A 22,697-nucleotide genomic window follows, 5' to 3' on the forward strand; every position below is an offset into this window, starting at 1 on the left:
TGTCTAAAGTAATGAAGACCTCCTCCATAGCTGTCCCCCCACCCCTGGAAATCGTGAACCATTCTGGTTAGAAGACTAAAGAAACGCTCGAGGGTCCACACCAATGGAAGACAGTTTGGGGAAAGAGAGGATGTTTAAGAGTTCTGGAAAGCAAGGAGGACAAGACTCCTCAGGAGACTGACCCGTGCCACGCTTTCTTTTCCCGGGAAGGAAAACTTGGTCCCAAGTGGCTTGCGTGAGGAGGGAAGGATCAGCCTGAGGAAGCAGTCCAGCGTGAGGTGGGCAGAACCACAGGCCCAGGACTTGGTTTCTCTCTCCCTCCTCTGGGGCTTGGTGTTGCCTACATTCTCCAGCTCTTTTCTCTTGTACAACAATAGGATGACTGCTGGAAGCTTCCAGAGCTGGATCGCTCTGGAAATGTATCCTGTGGGAAGGGGCACCTTAACTTTCCTCACAAGCAAAGAGGCCCCCCGTGGGCTCTTCCAGGGACATGTGCCCTTTGTCCTGGAGGCACTCAGCAAGATTCCTTGGGATGAGAAAAGGCTTCGCAGGGGTGCTGAATGGAGATCTTGGACCAAGGATTCAGAGAAAACAGCCTCCTTGCGGCCAGTGATCCGTGACTGGATCCGATTCTGGCTTCCTCATGTCCTTCTCATCCTCCCCTTCTGTTTGCTGTTCCACGGATTATGTTAGAATTTCAAGAGGCGCCTGGGTGGCTCAGTCTGACTTCAGTTCAGGTCATGATCTCACAGTTCATCAGTTTGAGCCCCACGTTGGGCTCTGTGCTGGCAGCTCAGAGCCTGAACCTGCTTCAGATTCTATGTCTCCCTCTCTCTCTGCCCCTCTCTGGCTCTACTGTGTGTGTGTCTCTCTCTCTTTCAAAAATCAATTAAGATAAGATAAGATGATAAGATAAGATAAGATAGAACTTCAAAATCATAGTACCGAGAGGAACCTTGGACATCATCTAGGTTGGCACTTAGAATATTCTTGTATGATCCTATATTTGGCTGATGTGGAAACTAAAGCCCAAGGAGTTTATGACGTGCTCAGAGCCATTCTGTCACCCAAAGGCAGGACCTCTAGACCCCCTGGTGGGGAATTTCCATGGCTGCTCTTTGGGGATTGAGAACTCAGCACATGCCTGCTCCCTAATAAATGCTTTGTATGAATTATCTTCTTGTAACTTCAGTCATATAAGCTAAGTTATATTTTGCCCATTTCACAGATGAGGAAACTGAGGCTCAGAGCATGTTTGCACTTTGCCCAAGGTTGCCCCACCAAAAGTGATGCAGCTGGTGGCTAACCCCTGTCAATGGCGTTCATCCTGACCCCGATATTCCTCACACTGGGGCAGGTGCCCTCCAGGTTCATGTCCCCAAAGTCTGTCATCTGCCACCTATTACTCATCTGCTATATCTTTAAGTCAACCTAAGCTTAACGTCGTTACCTATCACCGCTTTGTCCTAAGCAGTAGTTCCAGTGAAGTTCAGGTTTGAGGTGCTACTTCTCTCCTTTGATTAGACATGAAAACAGGGCTCTGCTAATGAGAAGGATGTATGCACAGTACCTCACCTGCCACCAGCAACATGCAAACATGCCCATGGGCGCCCTGACCCACGCTCTCTGGCCAGGGAATATTTTCGACGTGTGGCTGGTGATGGACCGAGAAGCTTTGCACTGTGGGTGGAAAGTCTGGAAAGGTCCTGACAACCTTCAGCGATGAAATGGACAGCAGAGAACCAACGGCGAGCGACCTTCATTTTGTACGAGCTCACGCATAGAGATGTGTGGATATGCAGTAGCACTGAACGTTATACTCAGAAGGGGTTGCACGTACCCACTGCACGTTAGGATCGCTCGGCAGTGATCTAATAAATTAGATGCTCTGATGGTGGGGCCTGCGCATCAGTACTTACTCAAAGGTCCCACATAATTCTAAGTGGAGCCGGGTTTGCAAGCCAAGTACCTTGGACACAGGTTCTCAACTGGTGTGCTCCCCTCGGCTGGCTGGCTCACGTATCTGCACCACTTTGTCAACATTCACGTTCAAAGCCCCAAGGGTTCTAACGTAGTAAATCTGGGGTGGACCCAGGAATCTGCATTTTTTTTTTTAATTTTTTTTTTTCAACGTTTTTTATTTATTTTTGGGACAGAGAGAGACAGAGCATGAAGGGGGGAGGGGCAGAGAGAGAGGGAGACACAGAATCGGAAACAGGCTCCAGGCTCCGAGCCATCAGCCCAGAGCCTGACGCGGGGCTCGAACTCACGGACCGCGAGATCGTGACCTGGCTGAAGTCGGACGCTTAACCGACTGCGCCACCCAGGCGCCCCCAGGAATCTGCATTTTTAACAAGCACACTGGATGATTCCAGTGCAAGTGAGTGGTCCGCGGGCCACCTCTTGAAAAGCTCTGCTGCAGAACTCAGCTCTTTAGAAGCCTCGAGTTGCCATCTGGTAAGTCCTGAAGACTTGTACTAGCTAATCAACTAAAGTATTTTTAGCTCAGGGAAAAGCTGTACAGAATTCAGCAACACCGTCCAAATATGGAAGGATTCTTCCTTAAATGCTCATTAGAGGACCTGAAGCATATGGCAAACGCATAGTCAGTGGTGACTGATCACTTTTTGATGTCAGCCTGATCATAATCACCCAGCATCTGAGCGCCAGGCGTTAAAATGCCACCTCCCTCTCTTCTAACCCTGGCTTAAAATTGGCATCAAAGGCAAAACACACTGTGATTCCTCCAGTGTTTTTGGAATTGTCAAAAACAGAAGATCTATTTAGAGCCCTTTTGTGTAGAACGCAAAATTTCAGTACACACAGAATTGCCAATTAGGATGGGAGGCACATCAACAATCTTAATGACGCAAGGCGGCTGAACTTTTTCCCTCTGCACTACAGGAATCATCTCAAGGATGCCTTTGCTCTGCACGAGGTTTTTTTTCTTTTGACACTGCGTGTAGAGTCTTCTCTGCGGTGCTAAAAGCAACAACTATTGTCTACCGGCAGTCGGAAGGCACACTCCCTTCCATTCGCTCATGTTCAGTTCGCACCTGTATTTGCAACAATCCCATAGGTAAACGGGTGATCGGGTACAAGTAGGGGCCTCCCTACATTTCAAGAATGACTAAATCTGGCATATGTGATTATTACCATAGTCAGCCTTTGTAACGTCTTCTTGATTGAAATTACCAAATATGATGCCATTGTTACATTATAATTTACTACCCAAGCAGGCACAGAGAAAGTACAGTTATCAATAATTATAAAAGCAGGCATAAAACTGTCTTCCTGGGGCACCTGGGTGGCTCAGTCGGTTAGGCATCCGACATTGGCTCAGGTCACGATCTCAGTTAGTGAGTTCGAGCCCTGCGTTGGGCTCTGGGCTGACAGCTCAGAGCCTGGAGCCTGTTTCGGATTCTGTGTCTCCTTTTCTCTCTGCCCCTTCCCTGCTCATGCTCTGTCTCTCTGTCTCTCTGTCAAAAATAAGTGTTTAAAAAAATTAAAGAAATGGTGCAGGGGCGCCTGGGTGGCTCAGTCGGTTAAGCGTCCGACTTCAGCTCAGGTCATGATCTCACAGTTCGTGGGTTCGAGCCCCACGTCAGGCTCTGTGCTGATAGCTCAGAGCCTGGAGCCTGCTTCAGATTCTGTCTCCTCTCTCTGCCCCTCCCCTCCCACCCCATCTCAAAAATAAATAATTATTTTTTACAAACCTGTCTTCCTACACAGGATAGAGCCACACACCAGATAGTAATATCCCAGATCATTTTGGTGAATTCCTCCCCATCCATAGTGGCAGATGACTCTTACTGAATCACATGAATGCCTTTTTTAAGATCACCTGTACTTTTCCTTAGAATGTCCTCAACTATGAGATGGTCTAAGACCAAGGAATATTGGGACATTCATGGATGAACATACAGTTTACTTTTATAACCAACAAGTAGATGAAATCCCACCCCATCTGTAGCCCTGTGTTTGTTTGTTTGTTCCCAAGGATAGGCGCCTAAATTAAGACAAACAAAAAAACTTCCCTCTACTTTTCGTCCCTGTCGGGGAAGTTGAGGGTCTGATCTCTTTCGCTTCTCCCAGCGACTACAGCCTGTTGTGGGAGATTGCTGACAATGTGTCTGTACTGTGTTCACAGCTATTAAAACATTAAATCCTCTGCAGTGATCACACGTCCTCACCCTGTGTGTTCCCAGTCGATCACAGGGCTGTTTCAACATTGTTTCAGGATGTGCTTTCCAGACCTTCATTTACCTCCTCTGACTTGATGAAAAATGGTCTCTCCAGCCCCGTAATTATGCCCAAAGCTTCTCTTCCTGCCTTGTGGTCACTGTTCCCCCTCAGCCCTGGTGCCCCCTCTGCTCCCCTCGAGCCAGACACAGAGCACCTGCTGACGAGCATTGCTTGTGGCGTCCACCCCGAGGCTTGGGAAAGAGGCACATGCCGTGTGATGCAAGGACCTAACCTGTGCAAAGACGGTGTGTGTGTGTGCGGATTCCCGGTGGTTGATTCCTTCTCAGAGACGTGCTCAACACGTTTCCCCACATTTTGCTTATTTTGTCTGGTTTTAGACTCACCTATGAGTTCCTTGTTGAATTCCTTCTTAAATAAATGCCTTCCCCTACTTGAACTGAGAAAATAATTTATTATTCTGCCGGCCAGTAGGATCATTCGCAAAGGAGTGATAACAAGGAAGAACGAATATCCTGGTTTATCTGGAACACATTGTTCCAGACAAAGCTTGTGCCTATTTTCCCAGGGCAACTATCGATCATTCCACTCCTTCTAGCCTCATAGTTGGTAATTCCATATCAAGAAGACATTACACACTGATTATGATGGTAATCACATGGCCAGATTGAGCCATTCTGGAAATGCAGGGAGGCCCCTGGTTGGACCTGACTACCTCCGCTTACCTATAGGTTCTGTGCCAGCAGGAGATTGTTGCAGAATGTTCCAGATCTCCAGGTGTGTGTGGTGTCTAACTGAACAGGACACTGAACTTCCTGGAACCACTCCCAGTGGTGATGACACAGGTACTAGCCTGTGGCTCGCAGGTTCGATTCTTCCAGATGCGGGTAGCCGAGGGGATGGAAAGCGGGCCGCGACCAGAGCAGGAAGACAGTACCAGACGTGGCCTTCTCTTCCGGCCGCGAGCGCACATGTCCTCAGTAGCTGCCTATCTCAGAGGCTGGGAGCATTGGTTTGGCTGCTGGCACGTCAAAGGCCTCTGACACACAAGCACAGGAGAAAGGCTGGGGTATGGGGGTTCTCGAGAAGCAGAAGCCCTGAGGAGACACGAGCCATCTCTGAGATGGGCAACAGGGAGGAAGCCCACACGTGGCCTCCCATAAAACCTGGCAAGACATGCGTGGAAAACACAGCCACGTGAACGAGAGAACAAAACCTTCAGAAGCGGTCGTGGACGTGAGGAAGCAGGCTGTCAGGGGATCATGCAGCAGGCTTCAGGAGCACCATACAGACTGTGCGGTTTCAGCTGGGGCAGCGCCCGCAAGACGTCGCGCTCAGCTGCTGTTTGCTCGTTGGATTCCAGAGTCTTCTCAGGTCGCTTTTATCCCTTTTAGTTAATTGCCTGTCTTACCCACAAAGGGATTTGCCGCAAGGGGTTCTGCGGGTTAAGAATCATAAATGTTCAGCTCAAACAACTTTGGGTACAGAATCCTGGGTTTCTGCTACAGAGGGACGGATTTCAGCTGCCGTAGAAGCCCCTGGATCGGGTGCAACTGGGAGAACACACTTTTGTGGGCCAGTCGGGTTGGTCCCCTGACACTCCACCTCGATGGCACTGGGCTGCTTCAGCATGGGCCACCCTGCTCTGCTCTCATGCTGTCTCCACCGAGATGTGGCTTTCACACTGGGGAGTCTCACAACCATTTGCAGAAAGTCTCCAGCCCCTGCCTGTTCATTTGGCACAAACTGACCGGTAGTAACACCCGAGGGACGGTGGCCTGGCCAGTGCACTGCACACAAAGGTCTGTTGCTGCAGTGAGTCAAGGGGGTATTTCTCTTTGTGTTGTGGAGCCTTGAAACTTGCTGGCAACTATGTTGGAGACAACTGTCACCGGGTGCCACTGCTGTGCTCTCGTTCTGATGTGCACCGTGGCAGCTGCCTCTTGACTGCAGCCAAAGTAATCTGAAAGACGTCACTAACGTGATGCTTGGTTTCATTTTTTTTTAAGTTTTTTCCCCCAGACTCCCTGAATTATAATTGACATATAACATTGTGTAACTAAGGTGGACAGCATGTTGATTCAATACACTTACATATCGCCACACGATTACCACGGCGGCTTTAGCTAACAGCCTTCATCCTGTCTCATAAGTACCACTTCTCTCCTGTGGTGAGAACATTTAAGATCTACTCTCTTGGCAACTTTTAAGTGTATAATACGGTATTGACTATAATCACTGTTCTGGATGTTAAACCCCCAGAAAATTGATTCATCTTATAACTGGAGGTTTATGCTCTTTGACCTTAATGTGATATTTAAAATTTTTTGAATGGTATACTTTTGAGAGAGAGAAACAGAGCGTGAGTGGGGAAGGAGCAAAGAGAGGGAGACACAGAATCCGAAGCAGCCTCCAGGCTCTGAGCTGCCAGCACAGAGCCCAACGCGGGGCTCGAACCCATGAACCATGAGATCATGACTTGAACCTAAGTCAGAGGCTCAACCGACTGAGCCACCCAGGCACCCCCAAAAAAGGCTTATTTCAAAAAGACAGAGTAAAGAAAGTATAAGGAACACAGTTGTAGAGAAGAGGTGTCAGAACTCAGCACCTGCCCCCAGCGCTGCCCAGGATGGTAGGGTCACTCAAGACCGTGCTCAGACATGATTCGGTCCCCAACTGCTCTGCACACAGGTAACTAGACCCCTCGATGGGAACACAGATTCCTTGGCCCCAGCCTGACACAAGGCATCAGGGTGCCCCAAGAAGAAGCCTGTCAAAATCCACATAGATACAAGCACCCTCATCATCAACGATGTGTGAGAAACACTGGAAAATCTGACAGAGACAGGCACAGATAGCCAGGGCTGAATATATGCCCCATATTTTACTTTGTAAAGATAGATTCCACCTCGATGAATGGAACAATGTGGACACCACAGTCAGCAATGAAATCACTATCGCATGGATGCTGGGGGGACTTGTGCAGAGTGGACACACTTATGCACACTTGTGCAGTGTGGCCATTGATAAATACAAACCAATACCAAGGGGTAGGTCAGTACTTTAAAGGGGAAGAGAAAGTGGTGAGTCAGAAACTGAAAAGGCCGTCTTCAGATCATCCCTGAAAAGTCATGGTCAGGGCAAGAGAACCAGGAAGAAGGCTGGCTTCATGTGGCAGGAGCCATAATGAGCATTCTGTCCCACAGGTGGGCAGGTATGCCAGCCAGTGGGCCGTAGAGAAAGGTAGGTGGGTGGTTGAGCCTCCAGGTGCATAGTGGCCAACGAGGTCATCCAGAATCACAGGCACAGAGGAAAGAGGGCCACAAAAACACACAGGTAATGAGGAACTCGGAAAACTCCTTCCTGTCCTGGAGCTCTCTTGCTTCGCCCTGGCAGATCTTCAGGCAGGGGTGGGGGGTGGGGGTGGGGGGGCTGAGGGACTCGACATCAGGCAGATATTTAGAAAACAGCAGGAGATGTCTATCATGAGGCTGGCCTGCAGAGGGAACCAGGCTTTCTTTCTATCACTTTGGGGGAGTCGGATGCTTGGCTTCATATTCTTACCAGTGACTTTCAGAAGGAAAGCAGTTACCCAGCTCTAGATTTACTGCTGTTGGAATGGATGCTGGTAGGTCTCTCTCTGGTGCAGACGGTGTAGGAAAGTTTTGGTAATTGACAGACCCTCTGACCTAAATGAGAAAACAGATAGGAGGGGAGGTTATGTGGCAGGTCTCTGTGAGGGGTTGATGAGACCCCTGGACGAGGTTGTAATACCCACCCCTCCATCCACAAGCTTGTTCTTCCAGAGAGAACTAAGGACATGTGAAAAAACACAACTGCTCTGCTTTGTTTTTACTTCATCAGGTACCAAAACAATGAATTTTTTCAATGAAAGACCGATGATTGTGAAAATCTGGGTTTATCACGTTTGGGACGTGATGCTCTGAGTGCATTGATTACGTAGCATTTGTGGGTGGGTGGCGTTGGCATAGCCTCCTTGTATTTGATGATGTGTCTAGACAGTGTGATTTTTCGTCAGTTGAGTTCTGACCACTGTTCCTGTGGTCCTCACTATGTTTTCATGAATCGAAGGAGCCACATTCCAGGAGTGAGGAACGCTGAACCGACACTCTGGAAGGCTCTCCAGCATTAAACACATCAGAATCGCCTGGTGGTCTTGTTGAAACATACATGGCAAGAGTTCCCCTCCCAGCTTCTGCAGTTCCGTGGGGTGATTTGTACTTCTGACAAGGTGTCCTGGATGATATTGATGCTGACAGGGAGCATACTTGGTGTAGAGGGATCCTAGGGTCTGCTGTAACAACGTGTAAAAAAACTGGGTGGCTTAGAACAGCAGAAATTGCTCACAGCTCTGGAAGCCAGAAGTCTGCAATCGGGGTGAGGGCAGGGCCATGACCCTCCGGAGCCTGCAGAGGAGAATCCTTCCTTCCCTCTTCCGGCTGCTGGTGGTGGCTGGCTATCCTTGGCACCCTTCGGCTGACAGACAGACCCATCGCCCAATACTCTGATTGCACGGTGCTGTCCCCAAGTCTTTCTACAGTCTTCCCTCTGTATGTGTCCGTCTCTTGGTCCAAATTTCCTCTTTTGCTACTACTCATATTGGATGGGCTCTCCACTCCTGATGACCTTGTTTTAACTAGATTACCTCTGTAAAGACCCGGTTTCTATATAAGGTAAAATCTAAGATGAGGACTTCAACATATGAATTTGGGGGGATATAATTCAACCCATTACACTTGGAGGACCCCCTGCCAAATAACCCCCATGCCCAAAAGTTTTTGATTAGGACACATGGTAAGACAGTAAGAGGTACATCTTACATCTTGAGCTAGTGTTCAAATGCACATACAGAACTGAAATGAAATTTTGCAAAATAATACTCTTCCTCTGTTACATACTCTAAAACAGTGGTTTCTTTTTCCTGTTCTATTTCTTTTTTTTTATGTTTAGCTCTTTGTTTTGAGAGAGAGAAAACAGGGGTAGGGGCAGAGACAGAGGAGAGAGAGAATCCTAAGCGGGCTCCACGCTGTCAGCGTAGAGCCCAATGTGGGGCTCAATCTGATGAACTATGAGATCATTATCTGAGCCAAAATCAAGAGTCAGCTGCTTAACCAACTGAGCCACCCAGGCGCTGAGTCTTTTTAACAAGAACATCTTTGCGAAACCAGTACCTCCTGTGATGCTGTCCACCCATTTATGAAACCAACACTGCCCTGCCCGGGAGCTCGATACAAACTACTTGGAGTGCCCTGCCTTCTGGGTATCTGGAGCTTCTCCCGAAGCCACATGGTGTGGTTTCACCACCTACTGCAGACCCTGCCACTGCTGTTAGTGCCCCAGCACAGCCTCTAAACCCCTCTCAGCACAAAGCAGCCTCAGCGGTGCCCACACACGGTAGCCCTTGGGTCTCCGTTCACAGCTCAGCTCCCATAGGAGCCGTGGGACTCAGTGCTTCACTGCCTACCTCCAGGCTGCAGAGTCCTGGTGGGGACCTTGTCTGGGCACCAAGAGTTTGTCCTGACAGCCGCCTCTGTTGAACTTCTCTTGCCATGTGCTTCTTGAGAAACTAACGTTGTCCTACTCTGCCCGACATCTCCCAGCCAGGAGTGAAGGGAGCCAGTGGGGCAGAGACCCAGGCAAGGGGCTTTGTGAGAAGCTGCACTTGGCAGGTTATAAATGGCTACTGACTCTCAGGGCACTAACTCCCGCCCGGCACATAGTGGTAAGACATGTGCCGACGTGATCGTAGTAACAGATGTGATAAGGAAATGAGAACACTACAAAACGTGCCAGAGAAGCAAGGCAGGGGAGAATGGAACTCTTTGTAGTTCCTGTTGTTGGAAGTGAGTCCAGGGCACTTGACCTTCGGTGTCATGAGAGACCGGGGGTCAGGGTCCTGAAATACTCCATGAGCCGCTGTGGGGGGAGCTGCACGTCACGTGGTACAGACAGTTCCACCTGGGTGTGCTGGATGCAAGCTTGCTTGGCTTCCCCTTGTCACCTCCTTGGGCTTTCCTTTCTTTCCATTTTCTCCCTGTCCCCAAGACCTGTTTTGGATTCGGTGCTGTTCTCTCAAGACTTCATTTCAATTGGCTGACCACTGATGCCTTTCAGCAGGTTGGCAAAGTGTGGCTCGGGGGTTAATCTTCTCGCACCATTCCCATCTCACATAATTCCCATCTTGAGGATCAATCCCTCATGAGGGGAGCCTTCCAGAATGGTAAAGAAAAGGTGCTATAGGGCGGGAGAAGCTTTCTTACCAGCATGTCGTAGTGGAAGCAACTTTAAGCAAAATGTGAAAAGACATGAGCCTCCCACTTCGCCTCCTTTGACAACATGTGACCTGGGACCCACCAGTTTACATCTCTGAGCCTCAGTTGCTTAACTTAAAAGATAAAGAGGGGCATCTGGGTGGCACAGTTGGTTAAGCGTCCAACTTCTGCTCAGTTCATGATCTCACGGTTGGTGGGTTCGAGCCCTGTGTCCAGCTCTGTGCTGACAGCTCAGGGCTTGGAGCCTGCTTCGGTTTCTGTGTCTCCCTCTCTCTCTGCTCCTCCCCCGCTCATGCTCTGTCTCTCTCTAAAAAATAAATAAACATTAAGAAAAAAAGTTAAAAAAAAAAAAAGATAAAGAGAAGCCAGTTCAGCCACAGGAGCAGTTGTTGGGAAGGTCAGGTTAAAAGATATAGAAAAATAGAAAAACGTTTTGTAAATTTCTAAAGACTTACAACAACGTCAATAAGATTTATCTCTTTTTATCTTGCCTCTCTGCAAGGCTGGTCTGATGGGTAGCATGTCAGATGAGAAAAGGAGGCGTTACACAGAGCAAGAAAAAAAAGAAATGCTGTGTTTTCAAGCAAAATCAGGAGTGAGTCAGCAGAAAGTCCTAGCAGAACAACAAAATAGGAAAGGCAGTGAAGGAGAACGTGGGCTTGCAGGACTGGTATGGACATCCCACACCTTTTTCTCAGTGACCAGCCAATTAGACAAAGGGGATGTGACAGAGCTGGGGAGGAAGCCAGCGCACACAGGTGTGTGCCCTTGGAAATCAGTTCGGAAGGAAGTCTTTATCAGTCACTTCCTCTGCATCCTTCCATAGCAGCACCAGGGATGGGTTTCATTTGTTTCCGCAAGATGAGCCTCAGACACATGGGCATGCTACTCGAATTGAAATGTCCAAGTGGAGACAGAAGGAAATGATAAAAAAAAAAAAAAAAAAAGAATTACACAGCTATTTCTGGATGTCAGAGTTACTCTCGAGATTGATATTTGGAAACATAGAGTCACAACTGACAGCGTTACTATTTGTCTCTGAAGTAGAAAACATTTGTGTCGATGGATCCCCGTTTTGAACCAGATTGTTTTATACTCACTACCCACTCACCGCTGAAATTCAAGCATCGTATGTGAAGGGCACAGGATGAGAGAAACACTGTCCATTAAATAAGTTAGACGGTGGGGATTGGTCACAAGCGAATGAGCCAGGGTTCGGCGTGGTGTGGAGAGCAGAACGAGACATTTGAAGAGACTGCAGGTTCAGGAGGACGGCACCGTCTCTGCTCTCGCAAATGTAAAAAGTTTTGCGGAAGACGAGTTGGAGGAAAGAAGTTGAGATGTAAGGAGTGAATCCTAAGGGTTTTTAATTACTTTTGAATTTTGAAACTGACAACTGTGTTTCCTCCATTTTAAGTCTTGCCTAGATTGTCTCGCTAAATCTTAAGTTCCATCTCGTGGGGGAAGGAAAGGCACCCAACCAGGGAAACACGAGGAACATTGAGTTCCTATTTCCTACTACTTGTCTTACGTCATCGAAGCTAGATATCCGTACTTTTACTATTTCAGTCGTACCTAGTTCTTTGTGGTCCTCTAAAAAACATTTTTTAAAAATTATTACAAGAAAAGGTTTAACTTCATGGAAATTATATAAAATAAGTTGGCAAGGTTTATGAAAGTGTGTGCCAAATGTAGTCATTAGAATGTGAACATGGGGCGATCATGACCTTCCTGAGACAAGAAGCTGCCTCTCTGGGAAGGATCGGTTCATTCAGAAAAGTTTTTGTCATCACTCACTCCAACACCAAGGCTTGTAATTCTCTGAACCATTAGCCTTACGGGTGGGAACAGAGACCAGGCAGGAATTTAGATACTTTGGGAAGACGCTGGGTCACTGGAGTAGTGCCTGATAAAATCCGTGAACAAGACAGGAGATGGGAAATCAAGCAGGGGCTTGGGGGTGAGGGTGGAAATAGGATTAAGAGAACACTTGTTGGGGCGCCTGGGGGGCTCAGTTGGTTGAGCGGCCGACTTCAGCTCAGGTCATGATCTCACAGTCCATGAGTTCCAGCCCCACATCAGGCTCTGTGCTGACAGCTCAGAGCCTGGATCCTGCTTTGGATTCTGTGTCTCCCTCTCTCTCTGCCCCTCCCCCGCTCATGCTCTGTCTCTCTCTGTCTCAAAAATAAATTTAAAAAAACATTAAAAAAAGAGAGAACACTTGTTGTGATAAGCACTGAGTACTGTGCAGAATTGCTGAATCGCTGTGCTGATCTGCTCACACTTTCATGAAGCTCTTTAAAACCTTAAAGACAGTCTTCCACGTCTCCTGAGTTTCTCATCCGGGCAGACCACCTGCTATTGCCCCGGGGGACTTTCTTGCCAGACTCCAGCCAACCTGGTCATATTCTCATTTTCTCTAGAATATTTGGGCTTATTTGTCTCACTTCTAAGAAAAAAGTGACACCCTCCACTGGATTCCATTCTCCAAATTTAAGGGGAAGAGTTTCTAGACAAGATACTGGTAATTTCTTCCCAGAAAGGCCTTACAAACTGATTAGTTCTTGTCTCAGCCACATTATTAAAGATGTGCTCGTTTATTTTTTTTTCTTCAAAGAAGGACCTGGATGGAATACTCAGGAGGCTTTGTCCTTTTTTTTTTAAGTTTTTTTTATTTTTTAACGTTTATTTATTTATTTTTTGAGAGACAGAGACAGAACATGTGCAGGGGAGGGGAAGAGAGAGAGGGAGACACAGAATCCAAAGCAGGCTCCAGGCTCCAAGCTGTCAGCACAGAGCCCAACGTGGGGCTCGAACCCACAAACCGCAAGATCATGACCTGAGCCGAAGTGGACGCTTAACCGACTTAGCCCCCAGGCGCCCCTCAGGAGTCTTTGTCCTGATGAGCCACCTGATAATTAGCCATTCCATAGAGTCCTGGAGGGCTTCTCAGAAGTCCAGGAGCTGCCATGTGGTGGGGAGATCGTGGTAATGGATGGTGATAATGGATAGAAATAAGTGTGAAAAGCCAAGATTGCAGGTGTTTTGGAAGAATGTGTCAAGACCAAGATTTAGGCACACACAGTGCAAATGTGGCCATTCGTGAAGTATTTTTGAAAAAATGGGGCATGAGTTTCTCATCCCTTCCGCTCCCCACATCAACTGAAGGAGGGGCCACCCAGGTTCAGAATTAAGTGTCTGATCACTACTGCCTTCTTAAAGGTTATTAGGACACAAGGGGCGCCTGGGCGGCTCAGTCGGTTGAGCGTCTGACTTTGGCTCAGGTCATGATCTCATAGTTCACGGGTTTGAGCCCCGTGCCAGGCTCTGCGCTGACAGCTTGGAGCCTGGAGCCTGCTTCAGATTCTGTGTCTCCTTCTCTCTCTGCCCCTCCCTTGCTCATACTCTGTCTCTCTCTCTAAAAATAAATATTAAAATTTTTTTTTAAAGTTATCAGGACACCAGGACACGTTGGATAGGTCTGTTACCTTGACTGTGAACTTGGTGTCACAGATGTTCGCATGTGTCTGAACTCATCAAACTGTACACACGAGATATGGGCTGTTCTTTGTATATCAGTTGTACCCCCGTAAAGCTGTTTTTAAAAGGGTTCTGAGGGAACAAAAGGAACGTTTACAGGACATTAGCTTCATGAAGTACTTGTCATGGTCCACAAAACCCTGGCTTGAAGTTTGCAGGCAGATTGCTTGCTCTTTCCCAGAGGACAGACCACTGTGTTGGTTCCCAGTAGAACCGGGAATCACTGTGGCAGATGGAACCAAATGGAATTTCCTCTTCTTTTGGTAATAGAACCCTCAACATTGTGAGGAGACAGACCCCCTGGGTAAACCTTTCATTTTCTGCAATCCTAACACCAAGACATCTCACGTTTTCCAGCTTCCAGTTTTTCGCCTCCTTCAGGTTTTTAGTTTTTCACTCGTCATCACTGATGTCACATGCAGCTAATTTTTCTCCTGTTTTTTTCCCTTATCATCCAGTTCCCAAATCTCGCTTTCTTTTCCCTGCCCGATCTTTTTCCTGTGTTCATCTTTCCCGGTTCCCAGTACTTTTAGCCTTCATTCACTCCTTACCGGATCTTGGTTCTTTAACCATGTGTCCCAGCCATGGTGGTCTTGACCCTAACTCAGGAGAATCTTACTCTGAGCTCATCCACACCCTCCAGTACATTTAATTCCCTCTATGAATAGAATGTGGGAAGCGGAGGGGGGAGGCGCAGGAGGCCGGCCGGCCAACTGGAAGATCACTGCGGTTACACAGACATCCAAAACCAGGGCAGTGTTACTGAGGGTAGAAAGTGTGGTGTGAATTTAAGAGACATTCCAAAGTTACCAAGCCCGGTGACACTTGGAAACCCATTGTACGTGGACAGTAAAAAATAACAATAATAATAAAATAAATAAGAAATTAGGAATACTTGAAGCTAATGCCAATGTTTTTCTAGTCAGAGACCATCTTTAGCAGGTCTCTGCTGTAAAGTCTCTAAAGAGACTTCTTTAGCAAGAAAATGGTTTATTTGGCTTCTAAACTGTTACATTTGGGAGACAAGTTTTGGAGAAAAAATAGCCATGCAGAAAGGTCCAAAACAGGCTAAAAATAGGAGCCTCGAGCTCAAAAGATAGGTCAAGCATAAAAATGTAAATTCAGTAAAAAGCTGCATAAGAAAGGAATGAATGGGATCTACCAGACCAGAGGTGTAGACCAGCAAGGTGAAAAACAGCAAAGGGGGGCAGGTCTGGTGCCTGCATCCATTGAAGGTGTCTGCAGCAGCAGGAGAGAAAGGCAAGGTCCTGGAGGCAGTGACCTGTCACAGAAGGAAGAACAGAAAGCGGTTCCTGTCACCTTTATCACCCACGGCACAGACGTGGAGCAGACTGGACATTGAGCTGACACCATCATGTCTGGCAGCTGGAAATGAGCTTAGAGATCGCAGTTTGAGAATGTTAGAAGTGCACCGGTTACAAGTGCACAGAAGGTGAGGCCCCACAGACTTTTCTCATGCAGCGCAATGATAGTTAAAAAGAAGGAGTCGTTCGGGGAGGATATGACCAGGGATTTTTATTTTTAATGGGGGAGATTTCGAGTTATGTTTGCAGATTTGGGAGACAAAACAACAGAAAGGGAGAGATGAAACATGTAAGGTGGGGTCTTTTACGAAACCTGTAAGGCAGGAGTCCCTAAAGTCCGACAGGAAGCAGAAGGGAACGGGTTGAGAGCTGAGGTTAGTCTTGGAAAGGGTAGCTTCTTTGTGCAGGAGAGGAAAGATGGAGGGGAGGTCCGCAGTAAGGCCATCACAGTGAAGAATGGGCAGTGGATTTGGGAAGGACTGAAGAAGTCCATTCAGCACCATTTGAGGATGGATTGAACTGGAGCAGAAGTTCAAGGGAGACCAAGAATGGAGTCAAGGAAGACTACGTTTTTAGCTCAGTTTTCTGAGTGGATGATGAAACCACCAACTCAGATGGGACATATCAAAGGAGAACTAGGTTTTAAGGATCATTGAAGAGTTTACTTTGGAGAATATTGAGGTTTTGGTCCTTGTGAGGCATGAGGTAGGGATGCCTAGGTGGAAGTGTGGTTTAAAACTACAGGAGTAGATGATTTCATAGAGGAAGAGGATGGAAAGTGAGTCTGCATGAGTGTGCACAATGGGTCATGAGTGTCAGCACTGAGGCTGAGGTAGGGAAGACCATAGACAACAAGTATGGCTCCGCGGGAGCGATGGAGGGCAGAGGGGATGACCTGTGGGCAGGTGTTTCGAAACTAGAAGAAGCAAACCAAATGTGAACTTCTCCCAGGAAGAACCCTCGACTGGTTATATTTATTCCAATTTTTGGATGCCCGTATCAACCATTTTTCATGATATATCAGAAAGAAAATTTGCTGAAATTGCTTTCCCATCTTGTGAATCGCATTTTGGGTAACAGGTTTTTATGTATTCATTTTCCACGGGGAATTTGATAGTGTGGGAAGAAACCAAAATAACTCAAATCCATGAACTCCCAAAAGTGCGCTCTTAGAAAAATAACCAGATGTGTTCTTAACAACTTCCAGCCCTGTACTTTTTTCCATGATCAGAAGTATTAAGAGTCTATTTTAAAGAAAGAAGCATAAACACAACAGAGAGAGCAGAAAAAAAAAGAAAAAGAAAGACTTTCTAAGGAACAAATTCTTCCAGTGACATGTCGCTTTTTTTTAATTCAAGATCAGTCATTTGCTCTTTAAAGAGTAGTTTTCTTTTGTGCCCGTGGTTCTCTCGGCTCTGGGCTGAGAGAACACTTTGTGGAAGAGAGTGATATTTGATTGTTCCATCTTAGAAGGTTGTGACATGGCCCTCCCTCGTCCATCCTTTTGTAAGAGCAGCTCTTCAATCCTAAGTGCACTTTCTTTCCTAAGGATCCCACTTGTGCTAACGTTCACCCCAGACAGCTTCTTTCACGTGCATGCTTGGCACATCCAGATTTTACCTGTCTCTCCTACATCCTCTCCAATTTTTTTTAAATTAGAGCCTTTCTTTTAAAAAATTGCTTTTATCTATTTATTTTTAGAGAGAATGAGAGCATGAGAGCATGAGCAGGGGAGAGGCAGAGAGAAGGAGGGAGAGAATTCCAAGCAGCCTCCATGCCATCAGCACAGAGCCAGACACAGGGCTCGAACTCACAGACTGTGAGATCATTACCTGAGGTGAAATCGAGAGTCAGATGCTTAACTGACTGAGCCATCCAAACACTCCCATTTTTGTTTCCGTCTTTCTAATTAGTAATTCGGTATTCCAGATATTTTACTACATTTTCTATCCACACATGCTTTTTTTTTTTTTCTTTTAACCCAACAGTACAGGCATAGAATTGAGAATGGGTAATTCTCTCATTTTCTTCTTACCATTGCCCTTATGAGGTTATATCAGTTCAGTCTCCTTTTTTCTCATTGGTCCCAGTCAGAAGATACTCCCAGGGCTGAATTTCAGAGGCAGAGGCGTGTTTAAAGAGGCTTGTGAAGACCAACTTTGGGTGTTTGTGTGAGAATGGCATAACCGGGGAGTGAATGGAAATCACCGTGTCCAGATGGATTAAAGAAATAGTCCTGGGGCTGCTGGGTGGCTCAGTCGGTTAAGTCAGTTACAGTCCGACCCTGATTAATGTTATGATCTCGCTGTTTGTGGGTTCAAGCCCCACATCAGCACAGAGCCCTCTTCAGATCCTCTGTCTCCCTCTCTCTCTGCCCCTCCTCTGCTGGCATTCTCTCTCTCTCTCTCAAAAATAAACATTTTTTTAAAAAAGGAAGTCCTTCAACCATGAAGTTTTGCATGGTCGTTGTATCAGTTGGGATCCTGGATTCTTCAGTTGACAGCCATCAACTTGGACTTGTAACTTGAGAGTTAAGAGATATGCCCTTTGTTCAGACAGTTTCCAACACAGTGATCAGAGAGAGACAGACCTCAGCTCACACCTTGCTTGAGCTTGATTTGAATTCTTTAAGATTCGATTTTCCTGTCTTCAGGATAGGGTGCTAATGTCTATTCACAGAAATTGAGTGACTTCAGTATTCCGAGGGGCTGGCACACTGCCTGATGGGTAGGACATGCTCCATGAACACTAGCCACTCACCTTCCACTTCCTCAGCCTCACCCTCATCATCACTTCTGACACTTTGGGCTGCCCTGTACAGTAATGTCAAAGACGTCCTTCAAGTGTTTGGTCTACGAGTGGTCTTACTCAGCCCCTCACTTCTGTACTGAAACTGATTTGATAAGGGATTTGTTTTTCTGTTTGTTTTAAAAGTTGCTGGAGGTTTATAGGAGGGAATCCGGTAACTTAGAAGTCTGTACCTATCTGATGGAATAGTTACCCTTTTTCCTCTGGATTTAAACTAGATCTGTCACTTCTGTATGGCTGTATAAGAGCTGAGCAGCTTAAGACAACAAACATTTATTATCTTGAAGTTACTGTGGGTCAGGAATCCAAGACCTTCTCTTCTGAGTGGTTCTGGGTCATGGTCTGTCATGAGTGTCAGCCGGGGCGGCATCATCTGAAGGCTAGACTGGGGACGAAGACTGCACGTCCAAGCTCCCTCATGTGGCTGTTGGCAAGACTCCCCAGCTCCTCGTTGGCTGTTGTTGATCTGTTGGAGAGGAACCTTGGTTGCTCACCACGTGACCTCTCCCTAGGGCTGCTTAAGGTTCTTAATGGCATGGTGCTGTCTTCCCCCAGAGCAATGACCTGAAAGAGAGTCAGCAGGAAGCCAGGATTCCTTTGACAGCCTGGTCTCTGAAGTCTCATACCATCATTTCTGCTGCCTTCTATATGATAGACTCCCAGAATTAGGCCCCACCCCTCCTTCCCCCTCGTCCTCCTTATTGCCTCCACTCCTCCCCTCCCCCTCCTTTTCCTCTCTCCCCTGCCCTTGCCTACCTCACTTTCCTATCTTAGCAAACAAAGGTTACCTTTTGCCTGCCTGGGGTCACCATGACAATAGAGTGAGATTAAACAGAATGAGCAGCTGCCTCCGGAGTTTAGGAGTGCCGTGTAGCACAGGGCCCATGTGCCATGACTGCAGAGAATTGCATTGTGTCTGTTGAGCTTCTGTTCTTGCATCTGAGGAAGCTCATCCAGCTCAGAGGCAGTGTAGTCAAAGCACAGGGTCCTTTGGTGGGCGCTGTCTGGGCAGTGATCTCCTTGGGACACGGCTCTCCCTTCTCTCCTGGGGAAGCAGCGTCACTTCAGAAATAGCAGAGCTGGGTTCCTCTGCTCCTTATCAGTCGCCCCGCAGGTCCGTGAAGTTCTCCTGCACAGTTGTATGCCTGCTGGCTATTTATTCATAACCAAAGCAGTATTTGGACACGTTTCCCAGTCATATGCCACCCACTGTCCCCAGCAGGCCACCCCACATCCCATCATTCTGGTGCCAGAGCCTTGGGATCTTCAGAAGCAAAAGATCTTCTGGGCTCGAAGGCTGTTGTTTACTTTTGTATCTGGATTCCTTTTCTCCAAGCAACTGCAATCCACCATGATTGTCCAGAAGTTAATCCGGGGGCCCCAACAAGGCAGGGGGTTGGTGAGCTTAGCACAGTCCTGCCTGTTCTCTTTGGCAGGCTCACTCTGTCCTCAGCACCCCAATATATTCCTCTACTCTATGTGCTTCATGATGGATCTGTCTTCCTTGGCCTGCACATTCCTCACCGATTATCTTTAGAAAGGTGGTTTGTGGGGCACCTGGGGGCTCAGTCAGTTGAGCGTCTGACTTCAGCTCAGGTCATGATCTCGCAGTTCATGGGTTCAAGCCCTGCATCGGGCTCTGTGCTGACAGCTCGGAGCCTGGAACCTGCTTCCAATTCTGTGTCTCCCTCTCTCTCTGCCCCTCTACCACTCACACTCTCTCTCCCTGTCTCGAAAATAAACATTAAAAAAAAGTGGTTTCTTTTTTCTTTTTACACTTTGTTTATTTAAGTAATCTCTACTCCCCACGTGGGGCTCAAACTCACAACCCCAAGATCAAGAGTCGCACGCCCCTCTGACCGAGCCAGCCCAGCGCCCCTAGGAAGTGGTTTTAAATGCTGGTCGCTGAACGTTTACCCACACAGAGTGTTGACTCTCAGAAAGTACACAGGTAGAAGAAAGGGACTACAGTACCTCCTTGCTACAGCCCTGCAGGGTAACCCATCATATCCCAACGCTGGGGAGGCTCTCTGTCCAGAAAGCAGGAGGTGAATGCCGAGACTTCCTGCATTGTGTGTTGTCCCTTCTCTTGGTCATTCCTTGCATTCCTTTCATTGCATTTATGGGTCAGGAAATCCTCTCCTGGCTCAAGAGTTTAAGAGAGGCTCCAGGTTGGGGCCTATAGGACTTTGGAGACAGAGTTTTGCTTGTTGCCTTAGTTTTAAAAGCCATGCTCCCTCTTGCATTGAGTTCTTCATTTGCTGACCCCTGTCCGAAGCTGAAAGGTGCACATCACATTCTACAGCAGGACAGAGGGCTGCCCAGTGAAGCCTGTGTTGGCGTCTGTATTCACTGAGGATACACAATGGAATGTGCCGTAATTTACAGGGAAGTCCCACGCTACAAGGGTCTCACGGTCCCGTTGGGTCCAGCTGACTGACTGCCTCTGGTGACCTCATTCACGCTGTACTGCACGTAGTTGAGCTGGATATCTGTGCCCCTGATTTAATCACAAAAACCAGCTGATTATGGGGATAATATCGAGCCTCTGGCTGCCCTGTAAACAATGTGCAAATGACAAAAGTGAAATAAACAGAATGTGCAAATTAACTTCCTAAGTAAATTAAAGATGTTGCCTCCGGGTCTCCTGATTAACTCCTTTTCCTCCCCCTAATGTTTTTTGGGATTCACAGTGATCTGAAAAATATCACAGTCACAGCCTTTGTCTCAATGCTTGCTTTGTTTTCTTTTTTTTTTTTCTGTCTTGTCTGTTTCAGATATACCAACACTCCTACACTGGATACTATGTCCTGAGCAAAATTCCTCATGGGTAAGATTGTTCTTTCATTTTCTTTTAATGAGAAATATTCAGAACAAAGAAGGCATAGAACACTGAATAGTAGCTTCATTCATGGAATTAAGGGCAGATGATGGGACAGCTCGATTTTGACAGTGCAGCATCCTGATGTGTGGCCTCTGTGGCTCCTCCCTGGCTAACTACATCAAAGGTCTCGGGTGACATGAGTCCAGTTACTTGCCGTTTGTAAAGCCCCCATCGTAGGACAACTCCACCTGTCTCCTGCTCTGGTTCCCGAGGTCCGTGTCAAGGTCGTGCAGGGCGGACTTTCCCCTGTGCCTTGCAACCTCCCAGGCACAGTGGATGGCCCTCGGACTCCCACAAGAGTTCCGGTTATATCCAAAATAGAGGGGCACCCCTAAACTTACCTGGTCTCTCGAAAATGCATGATTTGCGACCCTGAAGTGTGTGTGGGAAGGAGGGACATGAGCACATGCCTGATACCCACGCACAACACAGGGGTGCCCTATCGGGAGCTCGTCTCCAGAGTCCAAAGGCAGGAAGGACACTGGTTAAAGTCTGCCGAAGCCATTTGTTGAGTCAGACACATGACGAAACAGCTCCAGAGCTAGCAAGAAGAGGCAAGGATGCCTTTTTATTTCTCTCCCTTCCTCCGTCCTCCTGTGTCATCACCTCCCCTGCCCCCAGACTCTTGTTCCCCGCCTCAGCCTCTCCTTCACTCCTCCGGGGCTCCTCTTGCTGTGCTTGGAAAAGGGGAGGGGCTCAGGAAGTGTTCAAAGAAATTGAACTGTGCTGCTGCCCATGTTGCGTGCATTGCCTCTGAATATGTAGGGGAGGCATCCTAATTTTCCTGACTTGAGCACACAGGAATTGCTGAAAAGTTTCATAAGAGAGCATCAATCAACAGCATGAATGTTTCCAATCTGCTTTCTACTCCATTTCTGTAGAATGTGGGCATCTCCTTGGAAAACAAACATGGAGAAAATAATTTCATTTGGACTTCAGACAAATGACAGTTGTGTGTAGATCCGAGGCAACGTGAGATTCATAGTTTCTGGTGGGCTGTTAGACAAATCAAGCTCAAAGAAACTGAAGGCAAACCACTGTGGTAAAAATTAAGTGTCTGTAGGAATTTTTCATTTAAAGCCTATTTTAAAGATAAACTCGGATGTTTTCCACTGAGGAGGAATTATTCTATCATTTTTCCAAGCAGATGTGCATCTTCAAAGGTCACAGTAGTCAAGGGTGTAATTATGCCATGAGATTTATGTACCCCTTGTAGGACGATAGAATGTATTATAGATGATGAATATTTCATTCCATCTTATATAAATTTGTAAGACTCAAAACTCGAAAAGCATTTTATGCTTAACACTTTGTGTTAATACTTTACTGCATCGGTCAGAATTTAGAAATAGATTTGGAGTCTGTACAAGGTTCTGCCAGACCAGCGACAAACCAGAGGAGGAGATAGTCTGTGTTGATGACTTTGTTTCATGTTGGTGACTTTGTTTCATGTCGATGATGATGATACCCCCTCTCTATGTGTAGAGATTGTCAACACATAGTGTACTGTCTTCAATATTTTAAAAATAATCACAGTAATAATAATTGCTGTCATTTATAGATTGACTTCTGTGCACCGTTACTCTAGCACAACAGCCTGCAAGAAAAGCACTTTTTTTGGGAGAGAGAGGAGAGAAAAGGGCA

The 22,697-nt window shown here is 47.1% G+C and overlaps 1 protein-coding gene across 4 annotated transcripts in view; it reads left to right on the top strand.

The window, feature by feature from the left end:
• Positions 1 to 22,697, top strand: part of DPP6 (dipeptidyl peptidase like 6) — an 859,550-nt gene that overhangs the window by 628,027 nt on the left and 208,826 nt on the right. For all 4 annotated transcript variants that reach the window (XM_042927196.1, XM_042927192.1, XM_042927193.1 and 1 more), the window contains exon 6: positions 20,947 to 20,999. In XM_042927196.1, coding sequence (XP_042783130.1) covers positions 20,947 to 20,999 — 53 coding nt within the window. The remainder of the gene's footprint in view (positions 1 to 20,946; positions 21,000 to 22,697) is intronic.

The sequence above is a fragment of the Panthera leo genome, chromosome A2, assembly GCF_018350215.1.
Source record: "Panthera leo isolate Ple1 chromosome A2, P.leo_Ple1_pat1.1, whole genome shotgun sequence".
NCBI lineage: Eukaryota > Metazoa > Chordata > Mammalia > Carnivora > Felidae > Panthera > Panthera leo.